Source organism: Microtus pennsylvanicus, chromosome 7, assembly GCF_037038515.1.
Source record: "Microtus pennsylvanicus isolate mMicPen1 chromosome 7, mMicPen1.hap1, whole genome shotgun sequence".
Classification (NCBI taxonomy): domain Eukaryota; kingdom Metazoa; phylum Chordata; class Mammalia; order Rodentia; family Cricetidae; genus Microtus; species Microtus pennsylvanicus.
In genome coordinates, this window is record NC_134585.1 from 117962107 (window position 1) to 117979462 (window position 17356).

Here is a 17356-nt window from a genome sequence, read left to right on the forward strand (position 1 = left end):
ATTACCTAAGCAAACACAAAACAGTCAGAAGAAGATGGCGTTACCTTAGTCATCAGTCCCAAGGCCACTGTGTGCTCCGTCTGGGACATACTTGAAATACTCTGTGAAAGAATCTGTGGCCAACCTCTTACATCCCTTCTCTACCCTTTTTACCTATAATGTCCTCCTGGACTGTTGCTGTGATTTTGAAGACGTCTTAATGAAATCCTGTGATGTTGCTGGAGGGACAAAGAGGACCAGGAACATTGAGTTCTCTGATCCAGCAGCCCTCCTTGGGTACAGGTCTCGACGACAGTCTTTGAGTCAGGCCTCCATGTCTGCTCCTGCCCTGAACCTTCAGGAAGTTAAAAGCTGGAGGAGAGATTTGTGTGGCATTCCTGTTTCCCGACAAAGAAAGCAAGGCACAGTGACCATGTCACTCTGATAATGGAAAATATGTATGTATGTAATGGTGTGTATGTAATGGTATGCATGTAATAGTATGCATGTAATAGTATGTATTAATGGTATGTATGTAATAGTATGTATGTAATAGTAAACAGTAAAACGAAATTCACCATTACGCAGCTTAGGCCATTTCAGGGGAGCATAGGAATATTAAAATGGTTGATGAAGTGTTCATGAGGACCAGAGGTGGAGTCAGAAGAAATGACAAGCTCATCTAGGAATGAACAGCCCAGAAAAGGAACCACAACACCGTAATCTCTAAAGGCCACCACAACAGCATAGTGAAGACTTACGTCTAAAGTCGCTCTCGTCCCGAAGATGCCCAAACCGAAAGGCAGCTAGATACAGAGATAGGAATGACTAAGAATCGAGACATCAGTGGCTTCTGGTGGGACTTTTTATTACCGTGAAGGGTATTTGAAGGGAGATATCAAGTCTGCTTCATGTGAATCTTCTGCTTCCTCTTCTAGCCTTAGTAAATGCGCCAAAGCTGCCGATTTCACTGGGTTAAAACTGTTATGGGGCTGAGGCTATAATTCAGAGACAGAGCACCAAACTTGGTTTAATTCGCAGTACTGTTTAAAAAAATAATGGCATATACAATGCTTATTAAATATAATTGTAACTTTGATAATTATGCCCAATTCTTTTTTTTCCAGTTTTCATGTGTATGCAGGTGTTTGTGTGCATGTTTTTGCACATGTCTGTGACTGCGTGTGCTGTGTGTATTGCATGTATGTGAATTCAGGCCAGAGGCTGATCTTCTCTTACTCTTTCACGGTAGGCAGAGGTACTGCTTGTTCATTTCCTGGCTTCTCAGACCTGAAATAATCACACAGAAACTCTTGTAATTACAATACTGTTTGGCCAATAGCTTATGCATATTTCTAGGTAACTCTTACATCTTAAATTAATCCACTTCTATCATTTTATATTTTACCACGAGGCTTGTGGTTTACCGAGAAGGTTCTGGCTGGTGGCTCGAGTCTTTCTCCTCCAGGGGCTACATGGCATCTTCCTGACTCTATATCTCTTCCAGCGTGACTTTATTCTGAAGCTTCTTTATTAACCAATGGTATTCACAGCATACAGAGGGGAATCCCACATCACCTCCTCTTTTCTGTCTAATTAAAAAGGAAAGTTTTAACTTTAACATAGCAAGGTTACAGTCAACAAAACAGTTATCAACCAAGAATTACAGTTACAATACTTAGTCTATTTATATTTGGCAAATTAAGGAAAATACTCTTATCAATCCTATCTTTGTGAGTCTAAAGTTTTATATTTAATCTACCTTTTATTATAACTAAGGAAAACTATAACTATGTATTCTTCAACTCCATTAAAGACTCCAGAAGGATATACTATTACCTAAGTAAACAGGGAGTGCATTGTAAGCAATTCCAAAACTCTATAATTGACAGAGACATCTCACTGCCTGGACAGTCACCCAAAGTTTTTTTTTTTTTGTAACATTGGGGCACCCATCTTTAGCCTACAGGCTCATAGTATTCGGCAGACTTTTCATGAAGCAGGAAATTTTAAGAACAGTTTTACCTATATTGGCAGTTTGTCAGTCACTTTTCTTCTGTGTCCTGCAGAATGTCTGGCAGACTCTTTCATGAAGTAGAAACCCTAAAGGACTGTCTCACCTTAGGCAAGTTCAGCAGTCATTTTTCTGTGGGTCTTGCATGTGCAGTTCATACAGCATAGCATCAAGCAGTCCAGGCAAGAGCAGTTTCTTGCCCGAATGCTAGCAAACTCCATAAGGAGCCTCTACAATGCCCATCTCTTCTTGAAGTAGATTGGTACTGCCAGGAGTAGATGTGTCTCATTGTCATGAAAAGTTCTTAAAACATTTTAAATGCCGTATTTTGTTAGTCTTTGAAAGGTTTGAAGAATAACTATTCATCTGAAACATATCTTTGTACATCTAGAAAACCTGACTAACTTGACTACAAGCTTGATTATTATAGACGACTATATTAACCTGCTTTTTAATTATACATTACATTTTAAATGAGCTGCACAAACACAATACCTTAATCAAGAGCAGAAATATACATATAACAAAATTGACCTTAAATTTGCATCAATAAACCCAGATCCATACCAATGCAAATCTCTATAGCATATCCCCCTTTAAATGTGAACTAACATTTATAAGCAATATTTGGGAGTCTCTTTAAAGACATCGTCAGAGTCTCTCAATCAAACGCAGTCTTTGCCAATACAGCTAATCTTGCTAGCTAGCTTCCTTTGAGGCATCCAGGTCTGTGCAGTCTGAGGCTGGGATTAAGGGCAGCCACACCTGTCTGTAATTTTCTTAGGTGTCTGGGGATTCAAACCCTGGCCTCCAAACTTTCCTGGCAGGCGCTGCAACTGTAGAGTCATCTATCTCCCCAGCCCAATTATGCACAACTTCCATTTAGTTCCTGAAAGATATGGTCGTTAAAGGAGGAATTGTGGGGCTGGGGTGTAATTCAGTTGGTAGAGTACTTTCTAGCACGCGTGAGACCCTGGGTTCCATCTTTAGCACCGTAGAAACGGGCATGGTAGCAGACGGTGTGCCCTCCTAGTACTCTTGAGATGGAGGCAGGAGGATTAGAAATTCAAAGTCGTCTTCAGCCCGGGATATATGAGACCCTGTAACACACACACACACACACACACACACACACACAGAGAGAGAGAGAGGGGGGGGCATTACTGGCTGCTGCTTCTTTAAATGACTAAAGCAGTTTTAGTCAGTTCTTTGTGGGTTTAAATATTCTTCATTTAGAGCTGGACCAACAACTGGCCATGGGTAACTTCCCACGGTAGAGAAGACATTAGCACGTAATTCTTTCTATTCATGTTTGAGAAGTGCCCTGAAGTCATTTTAAAACCGTGACATGTGTAAAAGTGAGGCCGTCATTACAGATCATCTGTATGTGGACATATCCACGATACGGATGTTTGTGTATTCTTTCATGAGCCCTGCGAGCGTCATGATTTTCATTGTCCATTAAATGCTAGACATTACTGTCTGGTTAATTATGAAGTGTGTCCCACGTTCCCATGTTCCTAGACACTACTGTCTGGTTAATTATGAGATGTGTCCCACGTTCCCATGTTCCTAGACACTACTGTCTGGTTAATTATGAGATGTGTCCCATGTTCCCATGTTCCTAGACACTACTGTCTGGTTAATTATGAGATGTGTCCCATGTTCCCATGTTCCTAGACACTACTGTCTGGTTAATTATGAGATGTGTCCCATGTTCCCATGTTCCTAGACACTACTGTCTGGTTAATTATGAGATGTGTCCCACGTTCCCATGTTCCTAGACACTACTGTCTGGTTAATTATGAGATGTGTCCCATGTTCCCATGTTCCTAGTTCTTTCTTATAGGCATTCAGATTGATGGCAGTGGGCATTTTATTTGGAAACTATAGATATTTATTAGAAAAAAACCATTTTATCCTTTAAGGTCATGGTAACCATCCCTCTAGCATAACCATGCTATCTTGATCACACTGACTTTGGAATTTTCAGGAGTGAAGGGGCCAGTGTTATAGTGTGCTTGTGAGGATGTGAAGGGGAGCAAACTGCCTGGTTTTAATTCTGCTTTTTAATATATATATGTAATATATATATATATATATATATATATATATATATATATATATACATGTTATTCCCCCCACTCCACAAGTAGTTGAATTGACTCTTTTTTCCACTTGTACAAGGGAGACAACAATGGCATCCACTTCTAGGTTATTGTCGGGACTAAGTGAGAAAATACATAGGAAGAATAATTAGTAACACACAAATGTGAGTTATGCTGATACATTAATCTGACTTTTCTTCTGTGCACCCTGTATATCAAATCCCACCCAGGTTTTCTTTTTCTAGATGAGCCTTGCTGTGTAGCACAGGCTAGCCCCAAACTCACAATCCTCCCATCTCCTCCCAAGCACGGGACTATAGTAAGCAGGCACCACCACTCTCAGCTCCGGCAGCCTTTATCCGAGTCTAGAATGTGTCCTAAGGAAAGAGTAACTCAAAATTTAAAGATGCTGCAGCTCTGGTCGTAATGGTTAGAGATTACCTGCATGTGCCTGAAGAGAAGTTGATGAACTCAAGTGATGGTGCATCCATACAGAAAACCACAGAAGGAAAACAGTGAGAGGATTATGAAAATGGTATTTGATGGAATCTTAGTGAATTGAGGCTTGCCTGTATCTCTCAGGATACCCAGAGCTCTTTCTGGAGTCTCTGCATTCCTGTGTGTCAGCCAGCTACCTCACTGAAGCAGTCTTGGAATCTCAGCGGACCACAACAGGGAGCATTTGTTTCTTCTCATGGCAAGCTCTGTTTCAGAGTAGTGTACGATTAGTGCAGATGGCTTCATGGCCAACGGAAACCAAGTGGATGAGCCACAGTGGAGAGTCAAGACGGCATCTTTAGCTGCTCCTGATGCTGTAGAAGCGTGGGGTGACCCACTGCTAGTGAGACTGCTAGTCAAGTCCCTGCTGTGAGGCAATGCTCTGCACACTGTAAAGATTTGTCACTCAGGTTGGCTTAATAAGATGCTGATTGGCCAGTAGCCAGGCACGAAGTACAGGCAGGGCAGCTAGACTAGGAGAATTCTGGGAAGAGGAAAGGCAGAGGCACTGTCACCAGCCAGATGCAGAGGAAGTAAGATGAGAATGCCCCACTGAGAATAGGTACCAATCTGTGGCTAAACATAGGTGAGAATTACGGGTTAATTTAAGTTGTAAGAGCTAGCTAATAATAAGTCTGAGCTAACAGGCCAAACAGTTTATAATTAATGTAAACCTCTGTGTGTTTCTTTGGGACTGAATGGCTGTGGGACAGGGCAGGACAGCAAATTCTGTCTACAAAGTAACCACCACATCATTGAACCACCCTTCTTTCTGTTTAACTGTCTTTCTCTCCTAACAAAATCCCTGGAATCATTAGATCTTCCCAGCTCCGACTGAGGGCACAGAGCTGCTAACTTGAACCTTGAACCTCCTTTCCTAGGATGTTCTTGTCTACTGGCCTAAGTTAACTGTCTCTGTGATATTTATAGTAAGCATTTCGTCTCCTTGGATTTAACCTAAGTGTTATAAATCTTTCAGGACGATGGCTTATATATTACTGACTTCACTTTTTACTGTTATGGATGATTGATTCTTCCTATGTGTCTCAAGGAACAGAGGCCAGTTTGTGCTAGGGGGACTCTTTTCATAACTCTCAGAGAGGCTGATGTAAGAAGTTTCTGGATCCAAATGATAAAATTATCCAATCTGTGAACCAATCTTAAAATAGAGTTTTGTCATAATTGTTCCTTAAGAAATATAAACAGGGGGCTGGAGAGATGGCTCAGTGGTTAAGAGCACTGTCTGCTCTTCCATAGGTCCTGAGTTCAATTCCCAGCAACCACATGATGGCTCCAAACCATCTGTAAAGAGATCTGGTGCCCTCCTCTGGTGTGTGGGTATAAATGGAGGCAAAAAGTTCTCTATATAATAAATAAATCTTTAAAAAAAAAAAGAAATATAAACAGTAGAGGAAGAAAATAGTTGGAAGGGAGTACCACCCCTAAAACTTGAGCCTTCCCAGCAGACTCTGAGCATCCACAAAACAAAATGAGTAAACAAACTAAAGACAGAGTTTAAACGGAGAGAGATGGGCTATGGGCTTTGAGAATGGAGAAGAAAGGTTCTAAACATCGGGGATGGAAAGCCAGGAACAGGGGTCCACATTTCCAATCTTACCATTTGGGAGGCAAAGGCAGGTGGAGCTCTGGATAGCCAAGGCCAGCCTGGTCCACAAGTGAACCTCAGGCTGTCAGGGCTACAGCATCACCCTGGAGAGAGAGGTGGGAGAGTGCATGCAGCTAGGCATGGTGGTACAAGGCTATAATAATCCTAGCACTTGGGAGGTAGAAATAGGAGGATCAGGAGTCAAGGTCATCCTTGGCAACATAGTAAATCTGAGGATAACCTGGGCTACAGAAGACCCTGTTATAGAGGAGGAAAGAACTAAGGATGTATTTCCCAGAAAAAAGGAACACAACCATAATGCAAGTTGGGCAGAAGTGGTCATTTCCTTCCTCTTTTCTAATCTTGGTTCCTAGCCTTTACTAGAGTCTCTTCAATGTCTTACACAGTGCAGATTTTTACCAGCTTGGAGGTGACATGTGGCTTCTAACGACCCTGCTCCTTTGGGGTAAGTTAGGCTCAGGGAGGCTTGTTGGGGGAGTTGGCTCTGGCCATGGCAATCAAGACGTTACGTCATTGTTTGGTTAGCCTAAGAACTCAAGTCTAAAGACGGCTGTATCAAGGATCCAATCATTTATTGGTGCTTATTTCCAAAGGATGGGAAGGGGATCCTCTGGTGGCATTAAACCTGCAAGCTTCCTTCAGAATAAAGAGGGTATCATGAATACCCATCCCTGGTATGGTGATGGTGAGTCTCTCAAGAGACTTCAGCTGGGTCCTCAAAGTCAATGTGAGCTCTTCCCAATTCTCCCTTCGTCACCAGTATCTTCTAGTCCCCAACTGACATCTGTGTCTCTGGTCTCTTGCAGTTCCAGGCGGTGGACAAGTGGGTGAGTGGGCTCTCCATCAATTTCTCATCTGCTGCTTCCCTGCTTTCAAAGGGTGGCTTCCATTAACCTGGAGGGAGGAGCACAGGGGGAAGACAAGCAAGAGAAAGATTTCTTAGTGACCGTCTCTGTATTTAGAGGGGGTTTTCTACAAAAGGTTTTCTGAGTGAGCCATGGCTGCTGAACTAAATCCCTAGATCAGCGGTTCTTAGCCTTCCTGAAGCTGCGACCATTTAATATAGTTCCTCATGTTTGGTGACCCCCAACCATAACATTATTGTCATTGCTACTTCATAACTGTAACTTTGCTACTGTTATGAACTGTAATGTAAACATCTGTGTTCTCCGATGGTCTTAGGCAACTCCTGTGAGAAGGTCATTTTGACCTCCAAAGGGGTTGTGGCCCACAGGTAGAGAACCACTAGCCTAGTGAGCTCAGAAAAGCAGATAATTGTGGGAACCCAGAAGCAGCCCTGTCCGGCTGGTTTTTCTAGCACCCCCCCCCCCAACTTGTCTCTTTTATAAGAAAGCAGAGATAGGTGGTTCTCCTCAGACGGAAAGGCTTCACGGGCTTGAGCCTCAGTTTCCCCCCAAAGACAGCCTAGCACTGAGTGTAGAGAATCTGGTTCAAGGCAGTTTGCTCTGGTTTAAAACTCCACTTTCTTAAACACCAATGATTTCATCACTAGCTACCAAATCCTAACACCTGTACTGGGATCAAATAACTCCAAAGGCTCCCAATGCAGAGCGGGGCTCTTACGGACCGGCTGGCTTCCTGGGTTTCCACTTGCTAAGTTTTTCAAACCGACTTACATATACTTTCGCCTTGTGCAAGTAATACTTTACCAATCCCTCACAGTCCTTGCGTTAGCTCCACTTAGGGTCTTCTCCATTCTTCTTCTTTTTCCTACAGTCAGTGAAAGGAAGGCTGTGATCACCTTGCAGCCTCCGTGGGTCAGTATTTTCCAGGAGGAAAATGTCACTTTATGGTGTGAGGGGCCCCACCCGCCTGGAGGCAGTTCCACACAGTGGCTTCTGAACAACACAGTCCTTCAGGTCTCCACGCCTAGTTACAGGATCACTGAGGCCACTTTCAAGGACAGTGGTGAATACAGGTGCCAGACCGGTCTCTCAATGCCAAGTGACCCTGTACAGTTGGAAATCCACACAGGTAAACATGGCACGGGGCAGGAGGGCTGGGGATCCCAAGGTCTTCTTTTGTGCGGGTGCCAGAATGCTGTCTGTCTGTCTGTCTGTCTGTCTCCCTTTCTCTCTGAGAGTGTATGTGAGACTTTATATGAGTGAACGTATCAGCTCTAAGGACCTACTAGGTCCAATCAAGTCAGTATAACTAAAACATTACATCAAGATCATACGTACTCCTAGCGCTCTAGATTGGACCAGTTTTGGGTACAATGTCTCAAGAAAAATTTCAGGCTCTTGTGTTTTATCTTTGTCAGAAATTTATGGCAACACATCTTTAATTTCCTCAATGGCAGCTCTCTTGTGTGTTTTTCATTGTATCGTTCTGATTGTGTATAGTGGCTTCACATTGTGGTTTTAATTTATAATTTTTTTGGTGACTGTGGTATTGACCTCTTTTAGTGTGTTTATTACTTGTCTTTATAAAGTACCTGATTAGCCTTTTGACCAATGCTTTTTTTTTCTTTTAAAATGGTATTGCATTTTAGGGGTGTGTGTGTGTGTGTGTGTGTGTGTGTGTGTATCTGTCTGCCATGTGTGCAAGGACCTACCTTTGATGGTCAGAAGAGGGTGCTGGACCTCCTAGAACTGGAGTCATTAGCAGTAGCAGGACTAAGTTCTGGGAACTGAACTCAGGTCTTCTAGACCAGTGGTTTTCAACCTCCCTAAAGCTGCGACTTTTTAATACAGTTCCTCGTGTTGTGGTAACCCCAGACCGTAAAATTATTTCCATTGCTACTTCATAACTGTAATTTTGCTACTGTTATGAATCATATTGTAAATAATTTATTTTTTGGAGATAGAGGTTTGCCATAGGGGTTGTGACCCACAGGTTGAGAATCACGGTTCTAAAAGAATAACAAACACTCTTTCTTTCTTAACTGCTGAGCCTGTTAAGAAATCTCTCTAGCTCCTTCTCCCAAAGCCATTGGCTCATCGGAACTCTTTATATATTCTGGGTTCCTCAAGTGTTGGTAATTTCTTTGTGGCTTGCCTCCCCCACAAAAGAAACAGAAGTTCTTGACTGTCATCTAATATACCAGGCTTTCTGCTTCCTGCTCCCTCTATCCCATTTATAAAATGTTTGGCCATGGTTGCGCAACAGTGGGGACGCCATCGAGGTTATGCTGGTGCTCAGTCACCTTCCGTCCGTCTGTCTGGCAGGAAGATAGGAGGAAGGCCGTCTAGGGAATAAAGGTGGCAAACTTCCAAGATGACCGGCTTCTTCCTCACCCCCCTGATCTGAGACAAAAGCCTGGCAGCTTAAAAAAAATAGGCCTGGAGAGCTTTATTTATTTGTTTAGTTATTTTCTTCCAAAATTTGGGTCCTCTGCTGATGGACCAGCCTAGGAGTTCAACAGAATCTGTACATATTTATGTAACAATTGTGGACCAGTCAGTCACCATCCCTAAATCAGGGAAGAAAGACTCACCAAAGACTTTAAAAAAAAAACCCTAGCCATTGAGAAGAGACTAGATTTATTTTGTTTTGTTTTGTTTTATTTTGAGACAGGGTTTCTCTGTGTAGGCCTGGCTGTCCTATAATTCATTCTGTAGACCAGGCTGGCCTTGGACTCACAGAGATCCACCTGCCCCTGCCTCCTCAGTGCTAGGACTAAAGGTGTATGCCACCACCGCCTAGAAACGAGATTTTTCAGTTCTCAGCCCCACCTTGCTTTGGAGAGGATCTCTGTGTGCTTGCTGTGTGTGCAGAGGTCTCTGTGTGCTTGTGTGTGTGCAGAGGTCTCTGTGTGCTGTGTGTGTGCAGAGGTCTCTGTGTGCTGTGTGTGTGCAGAGGTCTCTGTGTGCTGTGTGTGCAGAGGTCTCTGTGTGCTGTGTGTGTGCAGAGGTCTCTGTGTGCTTGTGTGTGTGCAGAGGTCTCTCTGTGCTTTCTGTGTGTGCAGAGGTCTCTGTGTGCTTGTGTGTGTGCAGCTGCTGCAGAGGATGATGGGGGAGTGGGTAGTGTGCACAGCTGCTGCAGAGGATGATGGGGGAGTGGGTAGTGTGCAGCTGCTGCAGAGGATGATGGGGAGAGGGTAGTGTGCAGAGCTGCTGCAGAGGATGATGGGGGAGTGAGTAGTGTGCGCAGCTGCTGCAGAGGATGATGGGGGAGTGGGTAGTGTGCAGAGCTGCTGCAGAGGATGATGGGGGAGTGGGTAGTGTGTGCAGCTGCTGCAGAGGATGATGGGGGAGTGGGTAGTGTGCAGCTGCTGGAGAGGATGATGGGGGAGTGGGTAGTGTGCAGCTGCTGCAGAGGATGATGGGGTAGTGTGCAGAGCTGCTGCAGAGGATGATGGGGGAGTGGGTAGTGTGCGCAGCTGCTGCAGAGGATGATGGGGGAGTGGGTAGTGTGCAGAGCTGCTGCAGAGGATGATGGAGTGGGTAGTGTGCAGAGCTGCTGCAGAGGATGATGGGGGAGTGGGTAGTGTGCAGAGCTGCTGCAGAGGATGATGGGGGAGTGGGTAGTGTGTGCAGAGCTGCTGCAGAGGATGATGGAGTGGGTAGTGTGCAGAGCTGCTGCAGAGGATGATGGGGGAGTGGGTAGTGTGCAGAGCTGCTGCAGAGGATGATGGGGGAGTGGGTAGTGTGCAGAGCTGCTGCAGAGGATGATGGGGGAGTGAGTAGTGTGCGCAGCTGCTGCAGATGATGATGGGGAGTGGGTAGTGTGTGCAGCTGCTGGAGAGGATGATGGGGGAGTGGGTAGTGTGCGCAGCTGCTGGAGAAGATGATGATGGAGTGGGTAGTGTGTGCAGCTGCTGGAGAAGATGATGGGGGAGAGGGTAGTGTGCACAGTTGCTGGGAAAGGTCATTTTTCTTTCTACCAAAGCAGAAGAGATTTGAAAGCGGGACTAAGGTGTGGGCCACAGCAGAGATTGAAGTTGGAATGTTGCAATAGTGTAAGATATAAAAGTCTCCAGGGCCAAGACTCGGCCTCCTTGTTCTTCCCCTGTGCTTGCAACCACTGTGGTCCTCCCTTTTCAGAATTGCTGCTACTCCAGGCCTCCCGCAGAGTCCTCACGGAAGGAGAACCTCTGGCCTTGCGATGTCATGGATGGAAGAATAAGCTGGTGTACAATGTGATTTTCTATCAAAATGGAAAATCCTTTAACTTTTCTCGAGGTTCTGAGGTCAAAATTCTGAAAACCAACCTGAGTCACAATGGCGTCTACCACTGCTCAGGAATGGGAAGAAACTTCCGCTTCGAGTCTGCCGGAATGGCTGTCACTGTGAAAGGTATCCGGTCTAGATGAGAGTCCCAGCCAAAAGGACCAGAGAAACCTCAATTTACAAAGGAGGAAACTGAGTTCCAGGGAAGCAAATGGCTTCCCCGAAGGCCACCCAGTGACCACCTTCTGGGCCAGCACCAGAACTGAGGTCTCCGAGTCCCCATCCATTGCTCTTTTCAGCACCCCCAATGGCCCATCAGTGATCACAGGGGCACATGTCAAAGTCAGGGGACAGCGGCTATATACTTCGTCTATTTATTTTAGCTGCTAAGGCCTGAAACTCACTCACTCAGGGTAGCCAGAGTTGCTAGAAAACACTCCAGTTAAAGCTCATGAAATTGCCATAGAAATTTCCTAGAAGCCAGAAAGACATTAGGAATTGCTTTTGCTTTCCATTTGTGTGTCTGGGATCATGTAACCTCTGAACTCACTTCTCCTTAAGCTTCTGCAAACCAAACAGTTTTCTCTGTCCAATTTGCACACGGACTTTGTTTCAACTCTTTCCATGGCTTGCCATCTTAGTGTTCAAACTAAGGCAAGGTATTCCCATGTGAAAAACAGTTCATTTCTGGGGGGGAAGAAATTACTGTCCCAGCTTCTCTTTTGAAGAGCACAGGTAATGAGTGACTTAGCTGGCAGGTGCGTGTTAGTGATGACTCTGGGTTCCTGCCAGTGTAGTCCATGTTTCCTAGTAGACAGAGCCCCCCCCCCCCCACTGGCAACCAGTCGGGTCTACTAGAAATATGACTCTCTGTTGGCAACGGGGGGAACTCATTCTGTTGGGGCGAGATTCACAAAGGGGAGTCTTTTGGAGGCACTGACACTGAACGGGACATTCTGCCCCCCATGACTTTCTCTTTAGAGCTGTTTGCAGTTCCAGTGCTGAGAGCATCCTTGTCTTCTCCCTTCCTGGAGGGGAGTCCGGTCACCCTGAGTTGTGAGACAAAGTTGCTCGTACAGAGTCCTGGCTTGCGGCTTTACTTCTCCTTCTACGTGGGCAGCAAGATCCTGGAGGATAGGAATACGTCCTCAGAGTACCACATACCAAGTGCCGGAAGCAAAGATTCTGGGTCGTACTGGTGTGAGGTAGCCACAGAGGACGGCAGTGTCCTTAAGCACAGTCCTGAGCTGGAGCTTAGAACACTTGGTGAGTGTGCGGGAAGTGGGGGTCTCTTTCTTCCCGTGGGGCTGACGGGGAAGGGGAACACTTCACACTTCACGAGCGGAGTGCCATGTGTCAGAACTGCACCGTTTCCCTCCCGCCTTCCCTGAATTTCCTTCTTTCTTTTCCTGTCTGTCACTTTTCCCTTTCTTTATTCTCCTTCTTTCCTTCATCCCATTCTTCCTTCTGTCTGTTTCCTTCATCTTCTGTCTCCCTCCCTTTGCTCTCTCTCAACTTCCCTTTGCTCCCCCCCCCCAATTCACCCACTGCAGACGACATTAGGGGTGTCTCAGCGAGGGTTTCTATCGCTGTGATGAAACACCATGACCAAAAGCAAGCTGGGGAGGAGAGGGTTTGTTTGACTTACATTTATAGAGCACTGTGTATCAGGGAAGGAAGTCAGGACAGGAACTCAGGGCAGGAAGCTGGAGGCAGGAACTGATGCAGAGGCCGTGGATGAGCGCTGCTTACTGGCTTGCTCCTCGTGGCTTGCTCAGCCCACCTTATTTTTCTTTCTTTTGCTTTTTGTCTTTTGGTTTTTTGAGTCAGAGTTTCTTTCAACCTGCTTTTTTATAGCATCCAGGACCACCAGAGCAGGGATGGCACCACCCATAATGGATTGGGCCCTCCCCCATCAATCACTAATTGAGAAAATGCAGTTGAGCTGGATCTTATGGAGGCATTTTCTCAGTTGAGGGTCCCTCCTTTCAGATAACTCTAGCTTGTGACAAGTTGACGTAAAACTAGCCAGGACACAGGTGTGGGCTTTGATGACGGATTCCCATGATGGCTTTACAGTTTGCCTGTATCTGACTGAGTTGGAGGGTTCATGAGTTCCAGAACCAAGGCTCTGGCAGGGAGGAATCTTGAAACCTGCTTTAAGCATCAAAGATACAGAAATAGCAGCTGTCTCTGAAGTTAAGGACAGTGAAATATTCCCGAGGAGCTTGGTCCACCTGAAGGACCCATCTGAAATGGCTGCAAATTTCTTGTCCTCTGAACTTATTTCTGGGGGACAGACAGCCTTCCTCAGTCTCTCAAAAAACTTGACTGGATCACTCCAATATAAAAGGATTTTTTTCTTTCAGGTCACCAACCGTCACCCGCCCCTGACTGGTTTCACATCCTTTTCTCTCTGGCAATAGGAATAATGCTTTTGGTGGACACAGTTCTCTGTGTGAAAATACATAAAATGTTGCCAAGAAGGAAAAACTACAATGTAGAAGTCCCTTTGGTTTCTGATGAGGGGAAGAAAGAAACTTCCGCTTAGCAAGTTAGAGGCGATGATGTGTCTGAAGAAAGAGACCTGGCGAGACGGACCACACCAAAAGAGCCGCGCAGCTCAGTGGGTGACCGTGGACCTGGACAGCTGACTCCCTCCCTCCCTGTGCCAGGGCTGAGGCACAAACTTCCAAAAGATGACTGACATTCAGACTGTGGGACCCTGGCGCGTGGCGCTCAAATAAAGCAAATGTACAAACTGACTCTAGTGGAGACAAACTTGGTAATCAGACTTTTGAAGGCAGACCTACTCTAAAGGAGTCTTGCGAAATATGGAGCCCAGTCATAGCGGGGTTCTGTTGTATGCACGTGATGTTGTGCCTTACAGTGCAGAGGAATGGGAATAGGAGGAAGTGACTCTCACAGGGAAAACAACCTCACAGCCCCTCTGAACAGGAACCAGCTCTGAGAACTCCAGTCTGAGGAGTTGGGAGTTAGAGCAGGCGCAACTCTCCTCCCCAGAAGGGAGAGCTGCGCCTCCCCTCACAGGGTGGGTGCTTTCAGGGAAAGGCGTCCCTGGGACAACCTGTGCGTTAGAGGAGCAGACACAGATTATATCACAGCCTAGGGTGAAGCTGGGTTAAGGCCAGTCACCAGGACACATCATCAAAATTTGTGTTCTTGCTGGGCGGTGGTGGCACACGCCTTTAATCCCAGCATTTGGGGGGGGGGGCAGAGGCAGGCGGATCTCTGTGAGTTCGAGGCCAGCCTTGTTTACAAGAGCTAGTTCCAGGGCAGGCTTCAAAGCTACAGGGCCCCACCCCCAAGTTCGTGTTCTCTTCCTCACTGTCTCCCTTCTTGCACCCTGCCCATATTTGCTATCACCCCCCCACACACACACAGGAGCAAGGTCGGCAGTGTCCTGAGGTTGGACTCATCCATCTAACCTCCCTCGGGTGCAGGTAGCCCCTCATGCGAGCAGCCTTTCCCGGCAGCCTACGCATGGAGCTGTGGCATGAAGGTTTGGGGTGAGATGAGTGACCATCTGACAAGCAACCGTCACTCTCTTGTGACCCCACAGGGCTGCTTTAGTGTTCTCCTTCCCGTACCGCCTGGAAGCTGGAGCCTAGAACAGGGTTGGAACACTGGAAGGAATACCTTTTGGAAGGCACAGCTCACCTGTGTATGCCTCCAGCGTACTCTAACCATACTAGGAAGACTGAATGCTAGAAACAAGGAATAGATCCTGTCTCCACTTAGGCTCACTCCTAAGGACCCACTGAAGGTCTTGGTGCTGCTCATCTCTAGAATTCTGGACTCTGCTGGGCTAGGGCTCCTGGTCGTCAGAGAGCGTGTGGCATAGCGTGAGTCTCATCCGGTGAGAGCCATTAGTGGAAATCAAGGGGACTTTGAGGCTTATAGCCAGGGACCAATAGGCGTAAGAGGCACGGGGATAATAGTCCTTGGTCCCTGGAAGAGATACACTCTGTTGCAGAATACACGCAGAAATTGTCAGTGTGAAAAACAGTCTTGGAGCTGGAGAGATGATGGCTCAGGGGTTAAGAGCGTTTTCTGTTCTCCACAAGACCTGAATTCAATTTCTGTGCCTGCTTGTAACTGCAGCTCCAGGGAGTTCAGTGCCCTCTTCTGCCCTCTTCGAGGAACTTACACATACATGCATGGCTTTCAGATCAAAAACAATTAAAAAAAACATCTTAAAACAACAAAACAAGCCAGGCGATGGTGGCGCAAGCCTTTAATCCCAACACTCGGGAGGCAGAGGCAGGTGGATCTCTGTGAGTTCGAGACCAGCCTGGTCTACAGAGCTAGTTCCAGGACAGGCTCCAAATCCACAGAAAAACCCTGTCTCGAAAAATCAAAAAAAAAAAACAAAAACAAAAACCAACAAAACAAGCCGGCCATGGTGGTGCACACCTTTAATCCCAGCACTCGGGAGGCAGAGACAGGCAGATCTCTATGAGTTCGAGGCTAGCCTGGTCTACAGGAGTCCATGACAGTCAGGACTACACAGAGAAACCCTGTCTCAACCAAACAAAAAACAAACAAACAAACAAACAAAAACAAACCCCAAAACACCACAGCTCTTACCTCAAAGGGAATAAGATATACATCATGTAAAAAAATAATACAAATAACTCTTTACAAAATTAAAGATGGCTCAGCACCTAAAGAGCACACACCGCTAGTCTTAATTTTCTACTGCTCTGAAGAGACACCATGACCAAGGCAACTTACAAAAGAAAGGATTTAATTGGGGCTTGCTTACAGTTTCAGATGGTGAGGCCATGCCATCGTGGCAGGGAGCATGGCAGCAGACAGGCAGTATACATCTTATTGGCAAATTGGAGGCAGAGAGAGAGAAGAGAGAGAGGGAGAGGGAAGGAAGGAGAGAGGGAAGGAGGGGGAGAGACAACCATTTAGTTTAATGACAACAAAAATAAGAAAAAATAAAGGAAAAATGATAATATCAAAAAAATATTCACGCTGGGCGATGGTGGCACACGCCTTTAAACCCAGCACTAGGGAGGCAGAGGCAGGCGGATCTCTGTGAGTTCGAGACCAGCCTGGTCTACAGAGCTAGTTCCAGGACAGGCTCCAAAGCCACAGAGAAACCCTGTCTCAAAAAAAAAAAATTCACATCTGACACCATCTGGCACCAGAAAGATAGCCTGATATTCTTGAATGGTGCATTCAATAGCTTGCCATATCAGCGGTTTTGTACATGTTTATAAAGCAAACTATCCTTCTCTAACTGGGCAAGGGAACATCTTTGCTTCTGATTGCGGTTTGGGAACTACATGTTACTGTCGAGGGGTCTGGATCAAGGTGTTTTTCTGTCAACTAAAGAATTAAAAGGCAAATCTCTAGCACAACAGGGGGTGGCAAGGAGAATCTCAGATATAGCTGCAGAAGCAAAGGAGGAAAACCATTTTTATTAAAGGGGAGGAAACTCAGACCACACAGCCCACACACCAGCACAGCTACACACACACACCAACAAGGCAGCTAGGGCTCACACAAAGACCTCCTATAAAGCAGAGGGGGCACTTCCTCTCCTGAAGGACTAGGGGTTTTCAGGGTCTTCGATTGGAGGGGGTCCCCCTTTCTCTTTTTAGGGTTGCTCAGTTCAGACAAAGAAAGGGAAGCTGATATAAGTCCAGAGCCTTGGGTAAATACATCCAGGCTTACCTGAACAGCATGTGGTGGTGGAGGTGGTGGTGATGGTGGTGGTGGAGGTGGTGGTGATGGTGGAGGTGGAGGTGGTGGTGATGGTGGTGGTGGAGGTGGTGGTGATGGTGGAGGTGGTGGTGATGGTGGAGGTGGTGATGGTGGAGGTGGTGATGGTGGAGGTGGAGGTGGTGGTGGTGGTGGTGATGGTGGAGGTGGTGGTGGTGGTGGTGATGGTGGAGGTGGTGGTGATGGTGGAGGTGGTGGTGGTGGTGGAGGTGGTGGTGATGGTGGAGGTGGTGGT

General features: G+C 46.1%; 1 protein-coding gene across 1 annotated transcript; it reads left to right on the forward strand.

Moving 5' to 3' along the window:
- Window positions 1–6591: 6591 nt before the first annotated feature.
- On the forward strand, window positions 6592–14126 carry Fcgr1a (Fc gamma receptor Ia). Its single transcript, XM_075979065.1, has 6 exons — window positions 6592–6671; window positions 7033–7053; window positions 7964–8221; window positions 11236–11487; window positions 12343–12627; window positions 13731–14126. The coding sequence occupies exons 1-6, from the start codon at window positions 6641–6643 to the stop codon at window positions 13910–13912; spliced, it is 1029 nt and encodes a 342-aa protein (XP_075835180.1). The 5' UTR covers window positions 6592–6640; the 3' UTR covers window positions 13913–14126.
- Window positions 14127–17356: the final 3230 nt, after the last annotated feature.